General features: G+C 39.2%; 2 protein-coding genes across 20 annotated transcripts in view; one reads left to right on the forward strand and one right to left on the reverse strand.

Moving 5' to 3' along the window:
• LOC118414298 (pentatricopeptide repeat domain-containing protein 3, mitochondrial-like) overlaps positions 1-3,790 on the reverse strand; it is a gene marked incomplete in the record, with an annotated part of 15,412 nt that extends 11,622 nt beyond the window's left edge. The window contains 6 exon segments of the mRNA XM_035818256.1: positions 183-287; positions 651-719; positions 887-932; positions 2,926-2,974; positions 3,347-3,408; positions 3,655-3,790. Of these exon segments, the coding sequence (XP_035674149.1) occupies positions 183-287; positions 651-719; positions 887-932; positions 2,926-2,974; positions 3,347-3,408; positions 3,655-3,731 (408 nt within the window).
• Positions 3,709-23,775, forward strand: LOC118414362. Of its 19 annotated transcripts, none has more exons than XR_004830938.1 (7): positions 3,709-3,810; positions 5,894-5,986; positions 9,420-9,533; positions 10,044-10,119; positions 11,845-11,880; positions 17,446-17,508; positions 21,326-23,775. XR_004830938.1 is itself a non-coding variant. In XM_035818385.1 (5 exons), the coding sequence occupies exons 2-5, from the start codon at positions 5,950-5,952 to the stop codon at positions 21,535-21,537; spliced, it is 396 nt and encodes a 131-aa protein (XP_035674278.1). In that variant the 5' UTR covers positions 3,709-3,810; positions 5,894-5,949; the 3' UTR covers positions 21,538-23,775. The 19 variants fall into 19 exon arrangements, 2 of the variants coding, with proteins under 2 accessions (XP_035674278.1, XP_035674279.1); XR_004830940.1 differs by having other exon boundaries at positions 17,446-17,478; XR_004830937.1 differs by lacking the exon at positions 11,845-11,880 and adding an exon at positions 16,377-16,496.

The following is a 23,775-nucleotide window of genomic DNA, read 5'->3' on the forward strand; positions in this document are numbered from 1 at the left end:
CCTGTCATGGGAAACATGAAGTTTACATATTAGCTGCTAGATGGCGCTGTAAGCATGCACTGCAGTGTCAAAACAACAGCACATCATGATAAAAGACTTCAACATGGTAACGATGGAGAAAGAAACTACTCTAATCAAATAGATTATCTGCCTATAAAAATAACCCCCTTGCTCAAAGGTACCTCTATGGGAGGTTCAGCAAATTCCTGCTGAAAGTACTGTGGATTTCTGTGGATGAAGAACTCAGCTGCCTTCTGTCCAGACTCCTTAGCTAGAGAAAACCATTTCTGAAAGAAACAAAATCAAACAACTTGTTACATAAAAATTCAGGGAAATAAATCTTTATTCCAGTTGCTATGTCATTAAGAGATTAGGATGGTGTTCTTTCTAGCTATAGCATAAGGGCTATTTCATTGAAGTTCAATAGGGAAGCATGTATTACTGGAAATAGCTATTAAAATTGAAGAGAAATTTAATACTAGGAGATCGTAGCTAGAGTGAGAAGGGGTTTTAAAAATCCTCAACACTGGCCCAAATAAAATGACTCTTAAGTGACTTAACATAATACCACATACATTTTATTGGCCACTGCAGCTGCAGAACAAATAGACTACTACTGCACAGGTTTAACAACCAGCCAAAATACTTACATACTGCATGGTTGTTCTTGGAATCAAGTAGGGATCATCAATAAAATTGTAGTCCACAGAAGTGGGATCCTAAGAAAGGGACAAAGAACAACTCTGTTCATGTATCTGAGGTATTGGAAGTGAGAATAATCAAATACAATGTATACAACAACTGACAAAACTGCATTGGTATCATACAGTATTATGCTCGTCTTGATTATCAAATAAACAATATCAAACATGCTTGGAAAACTTACCCTTTTGACAGTGGTTGAAAGTGCCTTCAAGACTGCAAGCTTATCCCTACAAAGGAAGATATATACTTCATGTCAAATTTTCTCCTGATTACTGTTGTTGTTGATTGTTTTCCTCCACTCTTTATTTCAGATGCCTCCAAAAAAAACATATTTGGAACTGTTGCTGTGTACATGACAGTTTTAGCCATTGATTTGCAATCCGGGTAAAATTCCCTAACTCTACAACCATTTCAAATGTTGAACATGTGTGAGTGAACAGTTCACCTAACTCTACAGATAAAGCATGCAATATCATTACACTATCTATGTTGATTATTCCCTAACTTGTCAAGCCATTAGATACTTAACCACAGTCTATAGCAGTATTATGTGCTGCACTTTTTTTTACCTCCATGAAAAATGGAGGTATAGTTTTGGTGTGTCTGTCTGTCTGACTGTCTGTGTTTCCGCATACTTGTGGTCAGCATAACTTGAGAATCTCTGGACGAATTGTAATGATATTTGGTAGGTGGGTAGGTGTTAGTAATACAAAGGTCAAGGTCAATTTGGACCCCCTGGTGTGTGACCTTGGTACTGCAGCAGGACTTTGATATTTTTCACCTGGACTTGCTATAGTCGTTTTTGGTGGCAGATAGCTTGTGTAAAAGGAAGAAGTGGTGTATGTTTGGGCCCCCTAGCTGCTTGCTCTGGAAATGCAGGAGCATTTTTGTCAAAATCTTCCAAGGAGCATAGCGGAATATAGCAATGATGGACTTCCATGATATTTGGTATGCAAGTACCTGTGGCAGAGATGTACATAATAAAGTGCAAAGTATAAAATGAATTAATTATGCAAATTTGGACTTAATTTGCATATTTAATGAGAAAAATCTATATTTACAATTTTCCAATATAGGACTCAAATGCAGTTTGTGGCAGGTGGAAGATAGCAGATACTGAAGTCCCTAATTTGCATAATTAATGTGAAAGTGTCTTAATTCTTCTTAGTACATGTAGTAAATGATTGGGCTGTCAACAATGTGACCTGTGTAAGTTAGTGAAAGGTGTTTATAAGCCTAAATTATGCAGATGTGAAGTCATTAAAATTTCATTGAGCTTCCTTTTGCTGCTTTCAAGACTTGCTTACCTGACAAAGACCTTGGTATGACAATTTTTGAAATCTGTATCTGCTCAGCTATAATAAACATCCTTCAGAATAACATGCAAGCATCACAGGTACATATACACAGCGTCGCTAGTGTGGCAGTTCACACTTAACCTAAATACACATTTTAATAGCTGTACGTAAGTGTACAAAAAGTAAGTATGTTCTGTACTGGTAATTTAGTTCAAAAAGCTATGATTACATTGTTGGTCAGTTGCATTAAAATCATGTTCTTTGCATATGACAGGCAGCACTGTTGACAACCTTTGGCGAATAATATATGTCTTATATACATAACTAACATAAGTATACATGTATACGCTTATCAGAATGATGACAGATACAGCTATTGTAAAATGTGCTAACACCTATACGTCAATGAAGGTTAGACATCCAGGTAATAAAATATGCCAAAAAGCAGTTACTCAAGACTGGATATGATTTTGGAAACGGCCAGACATTTCAACTAGCTAGTTAAAATGTCTGACCATTTCCAAAATCATGCAACTGCTTTTTGGAATATGTTAACACCTATATTTGTCCTTTTCTAACATCCTTAAATGCTCAAAAATGCTGCATTCAGCTTAAATGTTTTTCTTATTGTGACCTATACTTCTTGCGTGCGTTGAATAAGATGAAAATTGGCAGCATTTGGATGTGATTCGCAAGTGTAAACTAAATATCTGAATCCCAGGATTTGAAATGACCCTGATCTAGTGAGGATGTATCTACTGTACTTGGTGGTATGGAGTTCCAGTCTAATATAGTTGAGAGGTAAAATAAGGTTTTAAACACTTCAACTCTGGCCTGGTACGTATGTACTAAGAAGTAGACAAATAAGAACTGTAAAGATAAGCACTTGTATAAAGTCACAGAATCTGTCCATTCATCTTACCATCTCTTTTTCCTGGGGATGACAAGTGGAACTTCTTCAGACCCTGAAGCTTAAAATACAAAATGAAGTATGATGTCATACATGAAGGTGGTTTGTCCCAATTGGCAGATATACGTACAGTTGTAACAACATCAGATATAAAATAGTCGCATACATTTTTACCAGATACAGTAGTTACACTACTTACAGCTGATAGCGTTAACCAGTTGAAGTCTAGGCTAGATAAATACTGGGAGAGACGCAGGTATGTCACATGAAGAGTGAAGATCAGAACACAACAGGAGGATGCCTTCTCTCCTGTATCCGGTATCAAGGTAGTCGTGTGCAATTTATAGTTCTTCTTGAAAACCTACACTCAGCATATCAGATGAAATCAGCTCAAACAAAAAGTCAAAGGTAAAAATTAATATTTAGTATTTACCCTTTTGTTCCGTAGGTGCAGTTTGGGGCTTATTTCCAGCTATTCCTGACGTATTGAGGGCCCTGAAGGTAAGGAGACGAGTATAATTTCATCACATATGACACGACTCACTCCATTCTAGAACAAAATACCCGTTTGCGAGTATAAACACAAACTTCCATCATGCGGAGTCAAAGGCATCATTCGCCCCCCTCCCCAACTACGTTTATAAATACATCGTCACGTGCACAGATTAAGTTCAGACGAAGTCTATTCTTATCTGTCAGATTGACAACGTTCTTACACATCACACATGACATCAAACTCACCTAGCGTCACTCTGCACTCGACTTATCCGAGATCTTAGTATAATCCGGCAGGCACATCTGTGGATGGGGGCAGCCATCTTCTTGACCTCAGCATGACCTGCAGGTCAAAGGTCGAACTGAACCAACATGGCGGCGTTTTCAAACAATTTTGTTGAGGTGAGTTTGGAATCGACATTATTTTGCAAGAAATGAATAAAAAAAGGGCGAATACGGGTACAAAAGTTTAACGCATGTTGATACAACATCATTACCTAGAATATGAGAGGTAAAATGAGGATATGCCATGAGAAACACATGATTTTTGCCCAGTCATGGCCAGAGTGTTGAATTTCAGTTGAGTCAGCAGAAATTTGATAACTAAAGTAGGCTGATAAAGTATTAGAATAAAAATCATGTTATTGAAATTTTCAATATTATGTGCATGTCAGCATACATTTAGTTCTAACATAAGTCAAATCCACAGGCACATACACTAAATATTACACATGTTAGAAATTACACAAAATGACTGTTGACAATTTGTCAACAGTTAATCTGTGTAATTTTTTAAATGAGTGTTATAGATTGTAGAAGTCTTGTCTTCAGGACAATCTGGATGAAACTGGTTGAACAGTACCTGGCTACATATAAGCCCTTTATACAGGAGGTTAGATCCTTTCCTACGTCCTCATAATAGATATACCTTCTCAATCATCAGTGAAATATTCACCATGTCTGAGAAGTCATTCAAACTTGGGATGTGGACACAGAAACAGGTATGGTCTATCTGTGACTGAGAAGACCAACATTCTTTAACTGGGGCTGGCTATCTCATCTAGCAAGTTGTTACTGTCCTCTGACCTGACGTGTGGTGAACACATGACTTCTTATTTTAGGCCACACAAATGGAGCAACCTGAGCATGGCGTCACCCCATCGCGTGATACCTGTGTGGCACCGCCTCGTAACACGATACCCTCTTCCCTCCTGATGTGATCTTATCTGTCTGTGTTCTCATCGACCCAGCATTCCACCATAGCCGCTCTCTTTCAGGGCTCTCCATGGTGCCACCCAGGCAAGTTCATGTCCAGATGGCATGACAACACCCTCCTTAGCTTATCAGTTTCTTATCAACCCCAAAACTGATGATTGAGAAAGCTTACTTTAGAGGGCAAAATTACAACTACAAGTTTGAGTGTGTGTTTGGGGGGATTGACCATGAGATTTATCAGCGTAAAACAATGTACTTGTGACACAACCCCTTCATGCAGGATGCCTCCAGGCTGCGGTATCGATCAATGCCTGAGTCTCGGGTCATTTTTCTTGTGAAGCACGCACCTGTACAATCAAATTGCATTTTCTACAATTCAAACTCTGTTTGCTATAAACAGTCATGTTTGTCTAGCCAAAGAAACATATCTAGTATATATATGTGAGTATTTCATACCAAGGTTATTTGTCTATACTATAGATAACTACGTACATGACTTTCTGGGTGACTTTATGAAATTGGGAGTGAATGGCCTTGACTTGAGGCTGTCTCCATTCTGAGTTATGTACAACATAGTTCTGAAGTAAGGGAAATTTACTGGTGTTTTTCCTCCTGTTTGGTGCGATCAACATACCACCTCGGTGTCACTTACAGACACAAACACCCCAGTACAACCTCACAGTTTATGGCAATTAAAGTTGTGTGGTGGTTTTTGGCCCATCTTCAGTCTCCCAGCAATTCTCTTGTGGCTTAAATAAAAAGTGAAGGTATGAACTGTATTCCCTGAATATTACTCTCTGATACAAGCTTTCTTTAGACATAAACTTATGAAAGCTGGACAAGTTAATGCGTACAAGTTAGCCCCTTTCCTACACCCTATAACATGTCCAATAATGAGTTTGTCTGATCATAGCAATAGTCCTTCTTTTTGTTATAATGGAGTAATATATCTTTATACTTGTACACTTAAGATGTAGATTGTGATGAAGTTTTTGTGATGTCCATGTTTACTTTGAACATGTATCTACATTAATCAGTGTCTTTGTACATACATGTTCCAAGTAGAGTCTAAAGTCAAACAAAACTTTTAGAAAAGTCAGCATAAGGTTTCTTACCTTTGAAAATGACTGAGAACCAAAATGTACCAGTGGACAACTTATAAACAATCAGTGTGGTAGAAGAAGTAGTGTAACTCCATCTTCCATAAGGGAATTTGATATGTACATGGAAAGCAAACAGCTAATTTGTTGATAATATTCTGTTCTTCCAGTAAGCATGTTCTTCAGGAAAAGCTGTGCAGAATCCTGTTGAACACACCTGTCAACCATGGCTCCCATCTGTCAGCACAGAGGTGGAAGTGTCGGTGCAAAAACTACATTCTTTGGTGTTCTATGTGTATACAGTTAACCCAAGCCCTTCACGTTAATTGAAACTGTGTCTGGAGAAGACCAACTGGGACTTGTGTTCTGAATGGCCCTTTAATAGTTGTGTATTTTGCTCACTAATGTGGAAAAAGTGTCACAATTTGAACACATCTGTTCCTGAAGCATTTCGGTAAAAGCTACATTTTTATCTCATCTGTCTTGCAGGAATGACTGTCTCAAATAGAGTTTCTTTAAAGAGCATAATCAAGGATATGCCTACAGGAGTTAATTGGAACGACATTTACATACAACATTTATTTTGTTAACCTCAGATTTACAGAGAAAAGAGCAGGGTAGATACACATATAAATGCAGCTAATGTGATCTGATGACAGCTACTGTTGATAATTCTATGTTGGTAAAACAGCCTCTCTACTATGTATAGATCCTTCATGTTTGATAGAAATGTTGGTAGACTAAGAATTAAGGCTAGATGTTAAGTAGAATTGTTCTTTGTTTAAAAAGTGAGAAAAGTGAAAGTACCTGACATTGTGCTGGTAGTATTTTTGGAAACATGCTTCAGACACAGTTTCAATTAACGTGACTGACTGACTGACTTCTATGTCATGTTTATGAAAGTTAGGTGAGCAGAACGGAGCTGATTAGTTTATTTGCTGACGTCACATTCAAAGTATTACACAATTTAATTACAAGTTGGCTTACTAGAGGCCTGTTTTCTGACATATTTTTTCTTACCAAAAAAAGACATTTAATGTCAAGTGAAGTTAGGTTTCATGTCCAAAGGAAGGAAACTGGGATGTCCCCAAGCTCTTCTTGAGTTTATCTTCAAGTTCTTGCAAGTATTCATAAGGTCATGATTCTGAGTGACTAAGGCCCCGTTCATGAGGCAAAAAATGAAACGGTTCTATCGGTTAGGCTTGGAAATCTGACAGCAAACGACAGGAAACGGTTTGCATTTTGCGTTCACGATGCAAACTTGCAAACCGTTTCAGTTCCTTGAAAAGGCAAGGTAATGCAACCTCTGACCCCTGAGGTTGTTGCGATCTTGCCCAAACTTGTACTTCTGTGTCAGATTATTGGTCTTTGATCGTAATTGAACCAATGTCTTACTGAATTCGAAGCTGGTTTCTGTTATGACCTTGGAAATGCCTCTGAAAACATTGTGGTCCCGATATATGCCATGCTATGACATTTCCACTGGATCTCCTGACACAGTCCCCTTGCGATATCAGGACTGCTAGCTCCTCAGTCGACCAGGAGGCGGCCTGATTATAGAAACAAATCGTACAATTGAAAACGCGGCCGAAACACCCGAATGACAGGTTAAAAATTGTACTTTTCCCCCGTGGCGCCACCAAATATGAACGCACATGCCCGGATGTAAAACGGATTGCGCCGCTTTTGCGTTCATGATGCAAATTCGCAATTCCGGATAAGGAAGAAACCGTTTCAATACTACCTCGCGAGGAGGTTCCGAACAAACCATTTCCTATCGCTTCAGATCCGTTTCGGACCGTCCATGATGACAAAACTTATCCGTTTCAGCTGGCCTAACCGATAGTAACCGATAGAACCGTTTCATTTTTTGTATCATGAACGGGGCCTAAGGCAACAAAAGTTACTTAAATAAGTTTGCAATCTCTTATAAACATGGGCCAAGTGATTGTTTGATGTTGTCTTTCTCCCCTAATGTGTAATTACAGTTAAAGTACAAGTAGGATTCAAAGTGGCCCAGTAATAGCTTTTGGTATTAATAGTAGATACTATTTTACCAAATATGTTGATGAAAGTTTTACTGAAATATCTGATTGTTGCCCAAATCTACCCAGTTGCTTGAATTACTGTAACTTTCCATGTTTTGTCAGATGATCTCTAATATTTCTAAAACAGTGACTACAAAAAAAAAAAGGGTTTCAGCTTTAAAACCCACAGCATAGTAAAATTAGTATAACTTTTATGGCCTCTATACCTAGAGTCTAGTATACCAAGGTTAATGGACATACGCTACTGTTGCTCAGTGACTTCCCAAAATCGGCCTCTGACAAAGACGTATCACCACTTAACAGACAGTCTCATGTCCAAGCCATTGTTCCCACACAAAAGAGTCGCTCATCCGAACAAGCAACGATACACCTGTCTTTTGTCCGTGTGTTCGGTAAGAAAACACACGATACGTACGGCAGCCTCTGCCTTGCCTTTTTCCTGCTTATTGTCAATTCTTTGTACGCTTTGATCCGGCGTTTTGTTACTTCCAGAGGGCAAGGGTTGGGCACATGAATTTCTCCTGTTTACTGATAACGTGGGGAAATTTTGTGTCCCCGCAAGTCTTATTGTGCTATCTTTAGCTCAAAAGCTGTGGAAAGAGTAAAGGTCATTGACATTGCTCGGAGCAAGGCTCTCTTAGTCTTCAAAACCTCTCTTCTCCATCAGGTGATTTGAAACAAGATTTATGAATGGTTGAGATTTACACAAAACAAGTACACTTTGTCATATTTTTAAGAATAAAAATCTGCTGTTTAATGATGTATGGAACAGGTTTTACAAATTTTAAAGATCTTTTTAGATAGCTACAAACTTGCACAAGATAATGTTGATGAAGGTTAGGCCTGCAGGTAATAAGATATGGAAGATAACAGTTTACACACACGGACAAGCAACTCACCGGAAAGAATTTGGAAACAGTCAAACATTTCATAAATTAACACATCAACTTATCAAAGTTTTGTTTTGTTTAGAAAGATGGTAAATCTAATAAAAGACAGTGGATGCTGTCTTAAATGTCTGTCCATTTCCAAATTCCAGTTGCTTGAGTATATAAGTGTTGCCTTGTGTGTTGCACACTTGTTGCAATGAAATCAGAATATGTATACATAACTGCAGCCTTCTGATCAGATGTTCACCATTGCCAAAATTCATGTGACATGTACAGTTTATCAAGCATGCTAAATAACCAATAACAATTGAGAGTCTTAGGAGATCAGTGGTATTTTGAAGGTCATTGTCAAACAGTGTAAGGAAATGTTCTAGAAATTGAGGTATATGACATGTCATGTCAGCTGATCAAAAATGTCCTGCCACCCAGGCAAAGACACCAAAAAACAGGGCGCTGATTTCTATCCTTTACCTTTTTTTTACAAATAGTTGTCTACAGTTAGCTACAATATGAATGAATTGTGGGTACATGCACTTATATTTTAAGAAAAAAAAAAGTGATTATAATCAGAGCCATGAGTACAAGCAGGTGATCTTCTTAAAAAGGAATGTCTTAAATCTCCTTTCTACTAAATCATAGAAGTGTCATGACCTGGCATATAACCTGGGAGAGGCAGTATAATAGCCAGGTGTGTCTGTAGGAAAGTTGTTCATTGTGGATACATCAATGACACAGGTAATTTATTCCCTTAATCACAGGTTGTGGTTGCCTTGCCGTGTGCGGAATATCTGGGCAGGTGAAGGAACAATTACCGGACCTGTTGTGCACAGCTCCTGCCCAGGTCATCCCAGAAATACGCCATTGTGTCACAGGTAATTTATTCTTATAATAAGGGGTTATGGAGACCCTCCACATAGGCAAGGAAAAGCTTCTTTGTGAAGGTTGTTACAAAAGTAGGCCAATGTTCATTCAACTTTTCAAAGCTGTTTTTTTAAACCTTGTTTTTCTTTTCAGGATTAAACCTTGTTGTATTACAGTTGTTAATTGAGACCATGTCATTTAACACAAAAAGCTATGTTTATGGATTCTTTGATAGATAAAGTGTTGTTGGTTTATGCCTTTTGCAAGCTCTGTAGTAGTATATTGTGTTTGAGTAATATCTTTTCAAAAAAGGATTTTTACACAGAAAACAAAACTCTTGACAGTCTGGTGTTGAAAAGCATTGCCTGGCTATATAGTGTCTGTAGTTATTGAACTGGATTTAATGAAATGGACAGTTACCTGGGGGTGTATACCTTAATTATATCAAGTCTCTTTGTTATAGCAAACTCTGTGTTGTTTCTAGTGTAAACAAAGTTCCTTTCATGTTTACTGTGATCCAGGGACAGAGTTTTAAGCCCATGATTTGATGAGAATGACCCCAGACCACCCTCGGTGAGGATATCAAGGATTCGGCAGGTTCGTTCTCAGTTCCATGCTTGACTTAGATATTTTTATGTTCTCGTGGTTTCTGCTCTTACCCTTTGTTGTGACTGTCAAAAATAGAATTGATGGCTGGATGTTTAACGAAGACTGACATGTACACAAACAGTAAACCTACGTGTACATGTATCAAGCAACCTGCCTGCATTCAATTGATTAATCAACATTCATTCAGTCATGGTTATCCATCAACTCATTATTCATTCTTTCATTTGTGATAGAGATTGATTGATAACTTTCATCACCATCATTAGTGCTATTTTTAAATCAAAAGTGATAAAAAATGTTGCAATAGATTCCAATATACATGTACATTTTGTACAATGTAAGGTTATTCCAGCAAAATGAAATTGAAGACAAGACATCATGTTGACAGCATCTCTCACCTGTACTTTTATTGTCTAAGTTTTAGAACCCTCGTGACCATCTGTCGAAAATTTCAATTTTTTTTTCTTGCTGTCTTGGTCCCTTAAATCATTCTAGGACAACCCTTAGTCCTTTTGGAGCATCCCATCCCATTCCATGCTGTAAAGGGTAACATTCAATTTGATTTTTGTTTATTTTCAGCATTCATAATTTGCTTATGACAGTATGACTGGTTTAATAGCTGTTATGAACAGCAGTCAATACCATATTGCTGCTGCCCATTCTTACTACTATAGTTGCAACACAGGTGTGATGCTGATTCAGTGTGCCAGATATAAAGCACTGCTACCACTGGTACAGAATACCTGAACATTTCAGATCGCAGATGACGTCAGGCACATCCGGTGTTGATGTTTCTGGTGGTGTTCCATGAATATTTCATGGCACCTCCTGTACCTGTAATCAGAACAGGTTATTTATCTCAAGCTTGAAACTCTGCTTCCCCTCAATACTGTACATGTAAATGTACCCATCCTTTGATACTTGGAGTAGTTAACCAAGTTTGCTGCAAAACAAGAAGACTTGCTTTGTACATCTTCTTATCTTCTCTTGGCAGCTATCCCCTTGTTTACCCCAACATTATATCGGGCATCAAAACTTACAGCAGGCTGTTGGCACATTCTCTGACTTCCTGTGGACTACTTACTCTGTGCTTTAAGTACATATTCCTGGGACATAGTTCTAATAACTAAATGTAATACTAAACTAAAGCTATCAAACACACCTGGTCAGGATGTAGATCTGTATGTGTAAAGCAGTCAAAGCTTAGCCTAATGTCTCTGGTGTTTTCGTGTTGTTTTACCCCACAATAAATCTTGTAGTAGAAATGTTTGGGGCCAACAGTTCTCCCTTTGCAATGTTGTCTTGTTTTTGGTGTCGATGATTGTTATTTACTGCCATTACTGTAATCGTTTGGGTCAAAACAGTCCCAGGACCTGTCCCAGAGAATCTTTTGCACCAAATCTGAGCAAAGAAAAAGGTTCAGAAGTTGTTCTTTATTGGAGCTGGACTTTTGAACTTTTGTTGGCATATTAGAAACATTTCGTAAATACAAGAAAACTATATTATTTACAGTCAGATAATAAAAATAGAATCATTTAATCACCTCACACATACACTTGATGCATGTCATATCCCTCAAAATCCCACTGTAACAACATGTTCGCTTTACAATTGGAATAAGTTAAACATGCTGGGTAAATCAATGGATTAATGTGAAAGACCAAATTGTGATTCTGGTTCTGCCATCCTTTTCCTCTCCTGTCCCTGTTGCAGAACAAGTACCATCTCCACGGGGTATGATGTGCCCAGGTGAGTTACAGTACTTTCTGTTGTAGTGACAAACAGAGCTGCATGTGGAAAACAAGTCAGTATCCCACGGTAAACATGTGCTGAGCTACTACCTACAGCCTGGTGGCAGTGTTGGCTACAAACATGACTCTGCAGATAGCAGCATGTTTTGGACTCAACAAAACATGTACAAAAATTAAACCACATTGTTGGTATTCACAATAACCATTCCCCACACTGTTGCCTGGTGTCTGACACCATAAAATAACATACATGTATATGTCGTTTACAATACTATCAAATCCATGTGGATGCCATATGCGATGCAATATTTTGGAAACAGGATGATAGAGGAAGGCCTCCGCCAATATATACTGCCATGTTTCAAGATGAAAATGTCCTTGGCATACATGTACAGGTGTGTCCAACACAGTCAGCATCAGTGTGTCCAATTTCACAAAACTTGTTGTTTTATCATTGAATTTCCATATTCATAAAAAAGAAATAACTTAGCCTTGCTATAGACCTTGAGGAGGATAATGATGCACGACTATTGCAGAAATCTCAGGGACGTCCCTTGGAGATGTTTTGAGGTAAGCAGTATTCCTGCTGCAACAACAAACAGGACAGCATCCTTCCTGTGTCTGTGCGACATCTGCAGTGATTTATCCATTAGTGGAGACCTTTGCGGTCTCCTTTAAAGATAGAAGGATGTAGCCAAGAAGTACATGAGAGTAGTCATCCCTATACATGTAATATGTAGATTATTACTGCAAATCTTCACAGCAAATGTTTGTTTTGAATCTACTTAAGTCCATGATCATTTCTTATATGATACTTGAGAAACACGCCTGTTGTGTGTTTATTCCCCAGGCTTGCAAACTTAATCATTACTGTATTGGAAGGTATTAACACAATTGCCACAAGATATTTTTGTTGTTGTTGCAAATTATGCCTAAAAAACAAGTTGTTTAGGTTAAAGATCTGTACCAATGTGCTAGGCTTACGAAAATTGCATTGGATGCAAGAGTTTACATTTATCAAAGTAGTTGGACATACCTGATGTTTGAGGGATGAGTTGGATCAAAGGTAACACTTGGCATTGTATGACTAAAAAGTCTGTTAAGGCTAAAAAGTCTGTTAAAGCAGAGAAATGATAGAATATTTGACTGTGCACATCCTGACTGTCTTTTTTCCAATATTTTTTTTTAATTGTGTAGCTTCTGCCTGTTTTACTGTTCCTTTATGCCTCTTCAGTGGGAGTAATTAGCTGACAGGTCCCACAAGTGCTTACTGATGTGTTAACCTGTTGATGAACATGTAAACTTTTCCCTATTCAAACTGCCTGAGGGATCATGATTGAGACCAACATTTTAACACTGTTCTGAAAAACATGCTATAGTTCTTGAATTGGTTGAAATTTCAGATCAGTTTTTTAGTAATTGTCAATGTTGAATAATTGTAACAGAAGTGATCTAACCAAAAGGCAGGGGGCACAGAGTTATGCACTGTGATTGTTACAGACCGGAGACAAAAATACAGTGGATGTATCGATCTGCCATTTCAAAGGGATGCCTGGCATATCTTGCTGAAAGGCTTCCGTTATCCCAACATATTGGTGTTTCCTTAATCAGTACCCATCCCAAAAACCTGACCTCCTGTGGTGTAGGTTTCTGATCTTTCTTAAAACTTGTTCAGAACACAATTTTAATTCAATTCTCAACATTCAATGTGCTTTGAACAAAGGTTATATCAATTTCCTATGGAGATAGCATAGTGTCTGAATTCATGTTGAAAAAAATGTACTATCTGAGTTGCTAATATGTAAATATATCAACTGGGTCACTATTCAGAAGATTATTCTGACCCACATGGAGTAGGTTGATATATCGGACAGTTCATTTTGTGAAAGATGTAATTTTTTTGCTTCAGTGGTGAGGAGTTGTCCCCAGACCTTAATGTATGGTGTATGCTTCATCTATAACATTTAACCTGCCAGCATGGTGTGCTCCACAACATTTAACTCTGCTTACCCCACAAACCACACAAATGTATGGTGAGAATGTGATGTTTGTACAGTACTGAATGAGCACTGGTACTGGCAGGGCTCATCAACCCTGGTTTGTAGGTCCCCTGTAGGTCACCTGTGACACCATCACCTACATCTTGTCACTGACTAACGTCCATAGATTTTGCCAACCCTGAAGAAACATCATGGAACCTCTGTTACCAGTAGATCCAGCACCTACACATGTAAGCGTAGAACAGCCATCTTTGTCTAAGGTTGCAACAGTGGGCCTGTTTTGTACACACTGTACAGATCAGACTAATTACAATTCAGCTACATATCCTATTCATGATGGGGCTGCTTATCTCAGAACAGGGACTTAACATGCCTGCTATAATAACTGATGAAAAGAGCTGGTCTGCTTCAAAACAGCTAAGTCACCACTAAGCAGCTGCTGAATCTCACGGGCATTAGTTTAGTTGATTTCAGTTTGGTGATTTCACTATTTATGGCAACAAAACTTACTACAACTGTAGATCATGAAAGGTGTAATGAAAAGCACAAAACTTTTTCCCTGATATGTATTACGTATAATTACATGTTCTCTAATAAGTTATTCTATTCTATTCTATCTATCTAATAATACATCTAAGTTGTGTCAAATGCTTAAGCTGATATGGAATATGTATATGGTTATAGTATGCGTGGGTAGCGGTATGAGTATGTTGGTATGTGTTTGCCTTTTAGAATTGAAAAATTGTCTCTCGTATATATTCTTGTGCTAGATTTACTTATGATGGCAGTTTTCTTTGGCAAAAACATTGATCTGTCAGTAGCTTTTCACCTCTGACCCTTGCCCACTGGCCAGCATACCTATACTCTGTGTGAGTTGAAACTGATGCAAAACATACCATATAATTTTCATAATAGCGTGTATACATCACCCACGTGTGAGGAGGAAGTGGGCATCAATTATACCTGGACAGTACCATGTTGGGGTTAAACTCCAGCAGAAGAACACCACCACCCGTGAGACAAAGTTAGACAGCAGGACAGGTCCAAACCAGGTGACCTCCCGATGGAACTGGAGACCTGACCTGGCAGAATCTGTCTGTAATAATGTCTTTTGTGTGTCCATTGACTGTCTATTTCATTTTCTTACTGTAATATGGCTTATAGTATATACTTTAAAGATAGAGCACAAGTAAAAGAGTTGTTGGGCTACACATGTTTTGAAACAAATCTCAAGGTGCATTAAGATCACTCAGACAATTGCCTCAGAAAAGGATTTGTTAGTTATGTAAGGAAGTAAGCATTTTCCACAGCAATTCAAACCTTGCAACAAGTCAGGACTTAGCCATTTTGTTACAGTTGGGATCTAGAGAGTATAAATTTGAGTTTTGTACAGCTGATTGATGCGGATTCATGTAGGGCATTGTCTGGGAAGGAAGGGCCGTGGGGCACTAGAGTAAGCCACATTCCGAGTGACAGAAGTTCATGAGGCGCTGTGAGGTGTGCCCTACCATTAGCCAGCTGGTCTGGTCATCTGAATTGCTAAGGGAGGAAGAACAACATGCTGGAGTCTTTGTGACATAGCACATTTACATGTAGTAGTTACAAGTAAGGGATATTACTGTTTTTGTCCTTGGTCTGTCCAGTTACAATGACAACCCTGTCGAAGATTCTTATGTGCTGAGATGTTACCATTTCGTCTTCAGACACAGGTCAGCAAACAGGTGTTTGTTTAACACCTGTCAATCTCACATTAGCCACTCTTACAATTAAACATCTGCCTAGAAAGGAGTAGCTGCATCCTATTATCCTCTAGTTTTAGTGATCACAGAACTTATCAAGCTAAATTCTTTGACTTGTAAAAACTCTTTGAAGCAGTTCCCATGATTCTTACCGCCTTCGCAGACTTCTTAAAGCACCGCATTTATTTTGGGGGGATGCGCTGTCAGAGTCACGATTTTCAACATGGGCAAAACGATCTTCCCTGATATAGAGAAGCTAATAGCCCATGTTGAAAATTGTTAATCAGCACTCACCCAAAAATAGACACTGGCACAGCAAGAAGTCTCTAAAGAATACTACCAAGGAATCCATGATTGCATTGGAGCTTTTCCTTCCTCCAAAAGGGTGCCTTCCTGATCAATTTTAATTCATTACTTCAATATCAATAGGAAGTCCTGAAGGACGTTATGAGAACATACTGTTCAGGTGATTGTCACACACTTATACTTGCAGCATTGACCAGGTGGTCCCATAAATAAGACACACAATAGGTTACTGTTGTAATGATGTCTCCTGCTATGATATATAACTGTACTTACATGACTTTAGCCCTCATTACCCATGGATTACTGTACAAAGTGGGATTTTAAGATCAGTTAATCTTGCACTCTGACATAGTTGTCAATTTCTGGTGCTCGTGGTAATCACTTAGGTTTCTTATCCCTATAATTACATGCACATTGTTGGCAATTATATCTCTTTTCTGCTGTTCCAGTGAAATCTACAGAGCTGTAAAAGATTTACAGTTGTGTGTCTGTACCATCCACCCATCATTATGCCAGGATGATATAGCAGCGTGCTGAGTAACAAAATAGACTTCCGGTCGTAGTCAGAGGTCAGCCATTGTTCTTTGTCAGGTGCACAACAAAGGGAGGAACGACATCATGTGTGCTGCACCAGATGTGGGGGTTGCATGACCCTTGATGCCGCAGTTGAATCCAATCTTATTTACATGAAATGCAACATGAGCAACGACATTTGAATTAGCACCATTGTGGTGTTGCACTCAATTCTTCAGCTTAGTTTACTTAAATGCTACAGAAAAAAACTGAAGAGTGAATTACATGATGTTACAGCTTCTTAGCTAAATGTGTTAATCTACAAGTAGATCCTACAGTAGCATTAGATAGTATCAAAAGCTGGCAAAGGAGTGAAGCCGCCTAGGAGTATGTATGGCTACCGGAGGCCATACACACACTCCTAGACCAGTTTCACTAGGATCTGCTGGGATGTGTAACTAAGAGTTGGATGTCTCTGTAATACATGGCACTTTTAGCTCATTTCTTCATTCTGTATTGTTGAGTTGTTGATCTTCATTCAGATTTGTTGTCTTGATTACTTTTACGTCCACTCCAATATTAGGGAGGATGTAAACTAGAACCAGGGTAGTTACCCAATAGTTTAAATCAAATAGTGTCAATGACACTATTTGATTTTAAAGAAACATTACTGGCTTTCCCTTTTATTTTTTGCAAATACATTTCTATGAAGTGCTTAATGTGTCAACTCTCTGTCAATTAGAAATGGTACCTTCATGTATCAAACTTTCAAAGAGTATTATCTACAGAAGAGTGTTGATCAAATATCGTGCCCCAAAGCTCACTGTACTCTGACATGTAGGTATCTCTATCAGTAACAGGTTTGAGATGTCACCTTGATTTAGAAATTGATGCAAGAGAGAGACTGATAGATGAGTAGCTGACCTTTCTGAAGCAAATAGCTGGAGCTGTAGCAATCCCTGTGATCATGCCATTCCCTCACTTCTCTCCGATTTATTGCTCCAGGATGCGGTGTCTCCACAGAGACGAGCTGCGCAGGTATGTGGTGAATCTTGCCGGAAGGTGCAGGTGTGTCAATTTACAAATTCACTGCATTCTGCTGTAGGCCCAGGGACGTGTTTGTCGCCAAACCTTCATTTGTTGTCGAGCAATTTTGACAATCAAGCTCAAGTTAGTGACATGTTGTGAAAAGAACAGAGAAGAACAGATGACTATCTTTGAAATGGAGTATTTACCCATTGACAGGGAACATTTTTCAGTGCTGAGCTATGGATCATTCTTAGTAGTTCTGCTTTCTAATAATCAACCAGTGGCTTGTTTCTCCTCAAGCTGAAATTAGTCCTCTACTATCCTTGAGTCCAAGCAGCTATATCCTGCTCTTGACAAAAATGGACTAAAAAAAAAGAAAACATTTCTTTTAATGCACAGAGCTGAACTTAAACATTAAAGCTGGCTTGAATATAGACATTAGCAATGCAGCTTCTAGACCAAAAGGTCATAGTCTCAAATTCTCAGGTGTAATAATTTAAGTGTTATAAACCCCACTGTGCTCTGCACACCTCTGATGGTGGTTACATTGTACATACATGTACATGTATAATGCATTCTGCAGCAGATGAAGTAAACTGTTGGGCCAGTGACTAAGGAGAACCACACCTCCAACATCTGATTTAAAAACCCAACACACTTATTATAGGATAGAAGTAGGAGTACACCCCAGTGTGGTCCACTTAGAAGACTACTTTGAAAAATCCTCTTGTTGAGGAAAGTGATTTGTACTGTTTGCCTATCTATGGCATAGTGTAATTCCTCAAATACATATTGTTTCTTTCACCACAATTAAAGAAAATTATTGTTGAAAAAAAGCAATATGTGTTGAATTATGAAAAAATTAACATTTGTGATTTTTGTCAAACTTTTTGTACCTGGATCTTCTCCTCATTGGTTGATGAAAACTCTACAGTTATCCAGTTTCACCTTTAAGAAACTTGTACAGTCAGTCATATCATTGAAGGAAGTGATGACTTTAGGTGATGTAGAGATAAGGAAGACTCCCTGCCCTTAGGGCTTGCTGGAGAAGCCATCACTCATCCTTGCATTGCATTACAACACAAAGACAGAACTGGTATTAGAAGCATGTAGTCAATAATAGGACGCTGGACATACTAATTTTTCTACCATCTACAGAACCTGCTGGGTGGTCGGGCAATAGCGTCCTTTGGCAAGACGATGTTTTGTCTACTGTATTTGTTTCCTCCGGACTGCTGGGTGACATTCTGTAAGCAGAAAGGTGTCTTCCCAGCATCAGTTTTGCCGATGACACCAAAATATTACTGCAGTTGTGACACGCTAGTGTACAGACTACAAAAAAAGCTTGTTTATAACCTCAGCTGTCTGGTGAATGGCAGAGGTCCCGCCAGTCAATGAGGCATGTCAGAGGACGGAGCGCAGCGGATGGTACAGTCACGCAATCCGCGACTCTGATTTCGCGTCCTGGCACGGTAGAGAAATGTCGACATGGTCGTTGACGACACCTTAGTCTTCGGAAATTCCTTCCCAGCCCCGGGGTCATCGCCGCATGAGAATGCAGTAAACACAAGACGACCGCGCTGTTCTTTAGGGGGAGGGCGAACCCGGGACCCGACCAGGATTAAGTTTTAGGCTGGTGTGGGTACAAACAAACCGGGGTAGACTGGAGGTGTGAGAGTCACTGGAGCTTATAATTATGGAGCAAACACTTGTGTTTGGGTCCTAAATCTCCCGAGATATTGAGAAGGGAAACATGGCACAAGTAGTATCATGGGACTCGTTAATCAGAAAGGAGTCACAACAACTGTTTGAGCACTTCATAGTTCAGCATAATGGCTGTCCCCCAGGAAAACCTGTGTAGGTACATGTATGTGTGTAGGTGTGGGGAGGACTGGTGAGGCTGGACAAAGGGGATCAGTTACAGCCAACCCATAGACTGGGCAGTACACTGGACTCTGGACTGCAAAATGTTTTTTATATGTACCATAAAATTATGATATTTTCAACAATTTACTTAAGGTCTGGTGGAGGAGAAAATGTGTTGCATTTGCTTTGAATGTGTACTTTCATCACCCACCGATGAATCCTATTTTGGTCAAAACCTGGACTCCAACTTTGAAATAATGTTCTTCATAATTGTCAAGAACAGCCTCAAACTAAGAGCAAAGACCAGCAGAATGTAGTACCTTATTGTTTTAGTTGGTTTGGGCTACTTTCCTATGTACTTCTACAGGACAGCTATTAGGTGTTATATCTTATCATTGAGGTGGCTGTGCTTTCTGGAGCATATCTCTGTCACAATGGACACATGACATTGTCCATCCTTCAAACACAAATGTCAACTCTTAAGTCATCTTTCTGGAGATACTTCAAGTTGACTCTGTATCGTTCCACATGCCCCCATGCCTTTCAGCGCCCCCAGCTTGGTATTTGCTCAGTTGTGCGTGAAGTTTGGCCACAAACTGTCCTGCAGGTGGCTCGTCTCTCCTGTCATGTGGGGTGGTCATCACTTTGGCTATGTTTCCACTTTTCAAATACCCAATGAATATTCAGCAATGTAGTAAAGTATATACATAATTTCCATTTATTTTGTAACTTTTTACCCATTTTGATAGTGATAGGTTTGGTCATACATTTCTGTTAATGATGTGGCCTGGTGAAAAAAAGAGTTTAAAACTTTGGCTCAGAGGTAAAGCAAACTTGTCTGCACAGGGAAGTTAACCTTAGAATGTAATATTGACAACAGGTACCAAGCACATTGATGAAGGGAAGGAAAAATAAAAAAAATCCCAACAACCCCACCATTCCCCTGCTTTCTTCTGTAACGAGGAAGAGATCGCCAGTGGCCATGGAATTAGCAGTAGTAGTGAATTCTGAACAAATCCAGACTTGTGAATAAAGTTAAGCCATATTGCTACAGCATGTATGAAGCATCATTTTGATAATGGCAGACAGAAGATTTCTCCTCCCATGTTTATAAAAATCATAATGGGTTAGGAGGAAAGTCAGAATAGTTCTTTCAGCACATGTCCAAAGTGGTGTTATTCATCTTGTTCCAGTTTATTCACACTCAAACTGGCAGGTTTCACATGAGGCAGGTGTGTGGGGAACAGGCAGTCATGTCTACTTTTGTTTGGACAGTCTGCAAAACACTTAACACTTGATAGAGTTCAACAGTAGGTATTACAGATTCTGCCACCAGTTCTGATACAGAGAAATGTGGCAGTAAACTTGTTTAAGGGTAATTTCTTAATGCAATCCACCCCCTGTATGACGAAGTTCCTTCTGCCAGAACAAACCTTTGAATCAAAAAGGCTTTAGTTAGTACTTTGGATTTTGCAAATTATTATCACAGTGAACCTTATATGAAAAAAAATAAATCAATAAAGCTTAAGGACATGAAATCTTCGATGAAATATAACCTTCAGTTTCTCTTGGGTATCAAAATCTAGTCAAACTCAATCAAGGAATTTATTCAGAACGTGATAACTGTGTCACAGATTCCTTTTTGTACATGTGTATATATTGCATTTTACCAGAAAATAGTCAACATCAGTTTATAAAGCTGTACATGTGTAGGTTTGTAGTTAACTGTAATTGATGAGTGGACCACAATCCATACATGCACAGTTGAGAGAAATGTGTTTTTTAGTCTTTTTGTGCAATATTGCATTAAGCAAACTGCTCAGTTTTGACCTTGTAAAAGTTTTAATCAAAGTCAGAGACATCTATTTCTCTTGTTTGTTTTGTTGAACACATCAGTGTGTACAAAATCAACACACATCAGACCAATGTGCATCATTAGAAGAAAATAGCTCAATTGAGCTGGTTCAAACAGAATTTTCTTTGTTTCCAGCTCGCTCCGCCCAGTTTGAGGGAGAGTCATCATTCCTCGCCCCACCGGGTCCTCACCTCTGTGTGCCAGCCTTCCACAGCGCTGCCTCACCGAGTTCCGGTGTCAGGCTTTGTTCTACCAGCTGCAGATTCCTAAGGGTTGAGAAACTACCAGGGACTGCTGGCCCAACACATCCAGCAAACAGCAGCCCACTTCGTACATGTACATGTTAAAGATTGCTGGGTTATATTTGTCCTGAAATTTCAATTATTTTACTGTTCAGAAAGTTTTGTGAAAACGTCTAATCAGACCTAGCCTTTGTAAACCTGCATTAGCTGAACTATTTTGCTATACGTACATCTGTTGTATGTTGTACGTTGTTACATAAGAATCTTATTTCTTTATGGTCCCCTCATGAATATATTGATTTGTCAGTACTGGTGCTGACTGTTTGACAGGTAGACCAGGATTTGGCCATCAGTGTCCTGTTTATGTACGTCAGAGCGCTCCTGTGTACCAAACAAATCACAACTACCTTACATTGATGGGAGAAAACTTAATTGGAATGGGCCAGTGCTTTTCTCACCACTAAAGCAATGTCCTCAAAACCTTTCCTAGGCATTACAACTGGCCCTTCATGTCTCTTTGTTGTCCGATATTGTCTGATAAAAGTGAAGGATTAGAGAATGTTGAAAAGCCTTGATTGCCAGCAACAGATATTTGTACTTCTTAAGTCTGTTGCTCAGCATGAAAAATTTCAATAGCATGTCTTTACTTAAGTCCATACAGGTGGCTAGTAAAAAATGTTTACGCAGCTGTCTATATTATAATATGCATTTAAAAGTTTAAAAGCATTTGTCCAATTGTTCTGCAATATCATTGACAATGCAACATCACCATAGCCTGGTATCCTTTCTTATCATAGCTACTGGGCCTCACCTTTGCAAAGGAACGAAAGAGACCCAATAGGTACTATTGAGATGGATGCCAGGCTAACATCATTGATAAACATGAACATATGTAATCAAATGTTGATCTTTCTGTAGTATTTTTGCAGATAGCAGAGTGAGCATCCAGACAGCAAACTACCTCAGGATTTGACAAAAAATTAGGAGATAGCTATCTCGACGCCCAAAATCTAAATTTTCTTATTTCGCTACGTTTGACGTTTGTGATCAACACGTTTGCAGAGTCATTATTTACAGGAACCCCAGTCACCTTATCTCATAACAAATATTTTGGACACCTTTTGAGTCAAGTTACTTTGCGGCATCATACAAGTTCTCAGAGGAATTTCAAAGGGCGACAGGGTAGAATGCGCGGTGCGATTCTGTTTCAACGGATTTCTTCAGAAACCCCCTGCAGGTCCGACTCTTGCTTTCAGCCCCCATCAGTTGGTCCCGTCTTACAAAATGCCTTTTCTCCAAAATCATAAAGTGTGACTTTGTTGGGCTGTGGGCCAGCTGCCAAGTGGATATTTGCGTAATTGATCTTGTGAATGAGTGGTCGGAGTCATTGTCTGACATGCATGCCGGGTGAGTGGTCCCCGCATGAGGGCAACGGGTCAGGTATTGATACGTTTTGCCTGAACTTCACATTGCTTTGATCTCCCGCCAGTTGTACACCTTGCTGGCCACGGTGAAACCTATCCTGCTGCCCAGCGTAATGGAGACGTCCGCCACAGAACAGGTAGATTGGCCGGCAGACTGTCAAGTCTACCAGGAAAATGACCTTACACGTGCTCGTCACAAGCAAAGATATATGAATTCGCTATGTTCCTGCCTATTTCTTTGTAAATTTGGGCAGGGAAGTCTGACACGTTTCACTGATACAGTGATACCCTGAACATGTGTGGACAAACCTTACCAAAATATTTATTACAATCACCAACGAGACACCAGGTATTCAGGTACACCTGCACCCATCCACCCCAATATACAATTTCCTACTGTCATGATACCATCACAGAAGTTGCTTTAATCATGCAAGGTATGACATTTGTTTCATTTGTATTCTTCATAGCATAGCCTCTCCGTATTGTGTTTCTTGTGTGATACAAGCAAGGTTCAGTGACAATGAACTGCGGCAGTGTGCATACGCTGACCCGGGTCACAATGGGAGGCGGCCCATCTAAGGTATATTGATGTTGGTGAGGGTTAAGGTTTCACCCTCCGAACAACAGGCTGAGTGGCACACCCGTTGTCACAAGAGTATCATTTTGGAGTTAAGTAAATCCACTTGCTCCCAGTGTTGACATTTGAGGTTTGCTCTATTTCTGACCTTTCTGCTGTGCATTCCTTCCCATTCCAAGGTGGAGATCTGTGCATACCTGTTTTTACCCCTTCAGAAGGTTACATTTTGTGAAACCTGGCTGTTATAAGATGTCATTTTCTTTGTAGTTGATGTTGTTTTCTTTCCAATTCTCTTCAAATGTTGCCTTGAAACTAAATAAATGCAATTTTTAACAGTAA

Source organism: Branchiostoma floridae, chromosome 4, assembly GCF_000003815.2.
Source record: "Branchiostoma floridae strain S238N-H82 chromosome 4, Bfl_VNyyK, whole genome shotgun sequence".
NCBI classification, from domain to species: Eukaryota; Metazoa; Chordata; class Leptocardii; order Amphioxiformes; family Branchiostomatidae; genus Branchiostoma; species Branchiostoma floridae.

Bases quoted from the DNA above. Each gene is read 5' to 3' on its own strand.
- LOC118414362 (XM_035818385.1), top strand. From the start codon at position 5,950: ATGGCTCCCATCTGTCAGCACAGAGGTGGAAGTGTCG. The intron at 5,987-9,419 runs GTGCAAAAACTA...CCTTAATCACAG, and splicing joins GCACAGAGGTGGAAGTGTCG to GTTGTGGTTGCCTTGCCGTG. The intron at 9,534-17,445 runs GTAATTTATTCT...TTATTGCTCCAG, and splicing joins AATACGCCATTGTGTCACAG to GATGCGGTGTCTCCACAGAG.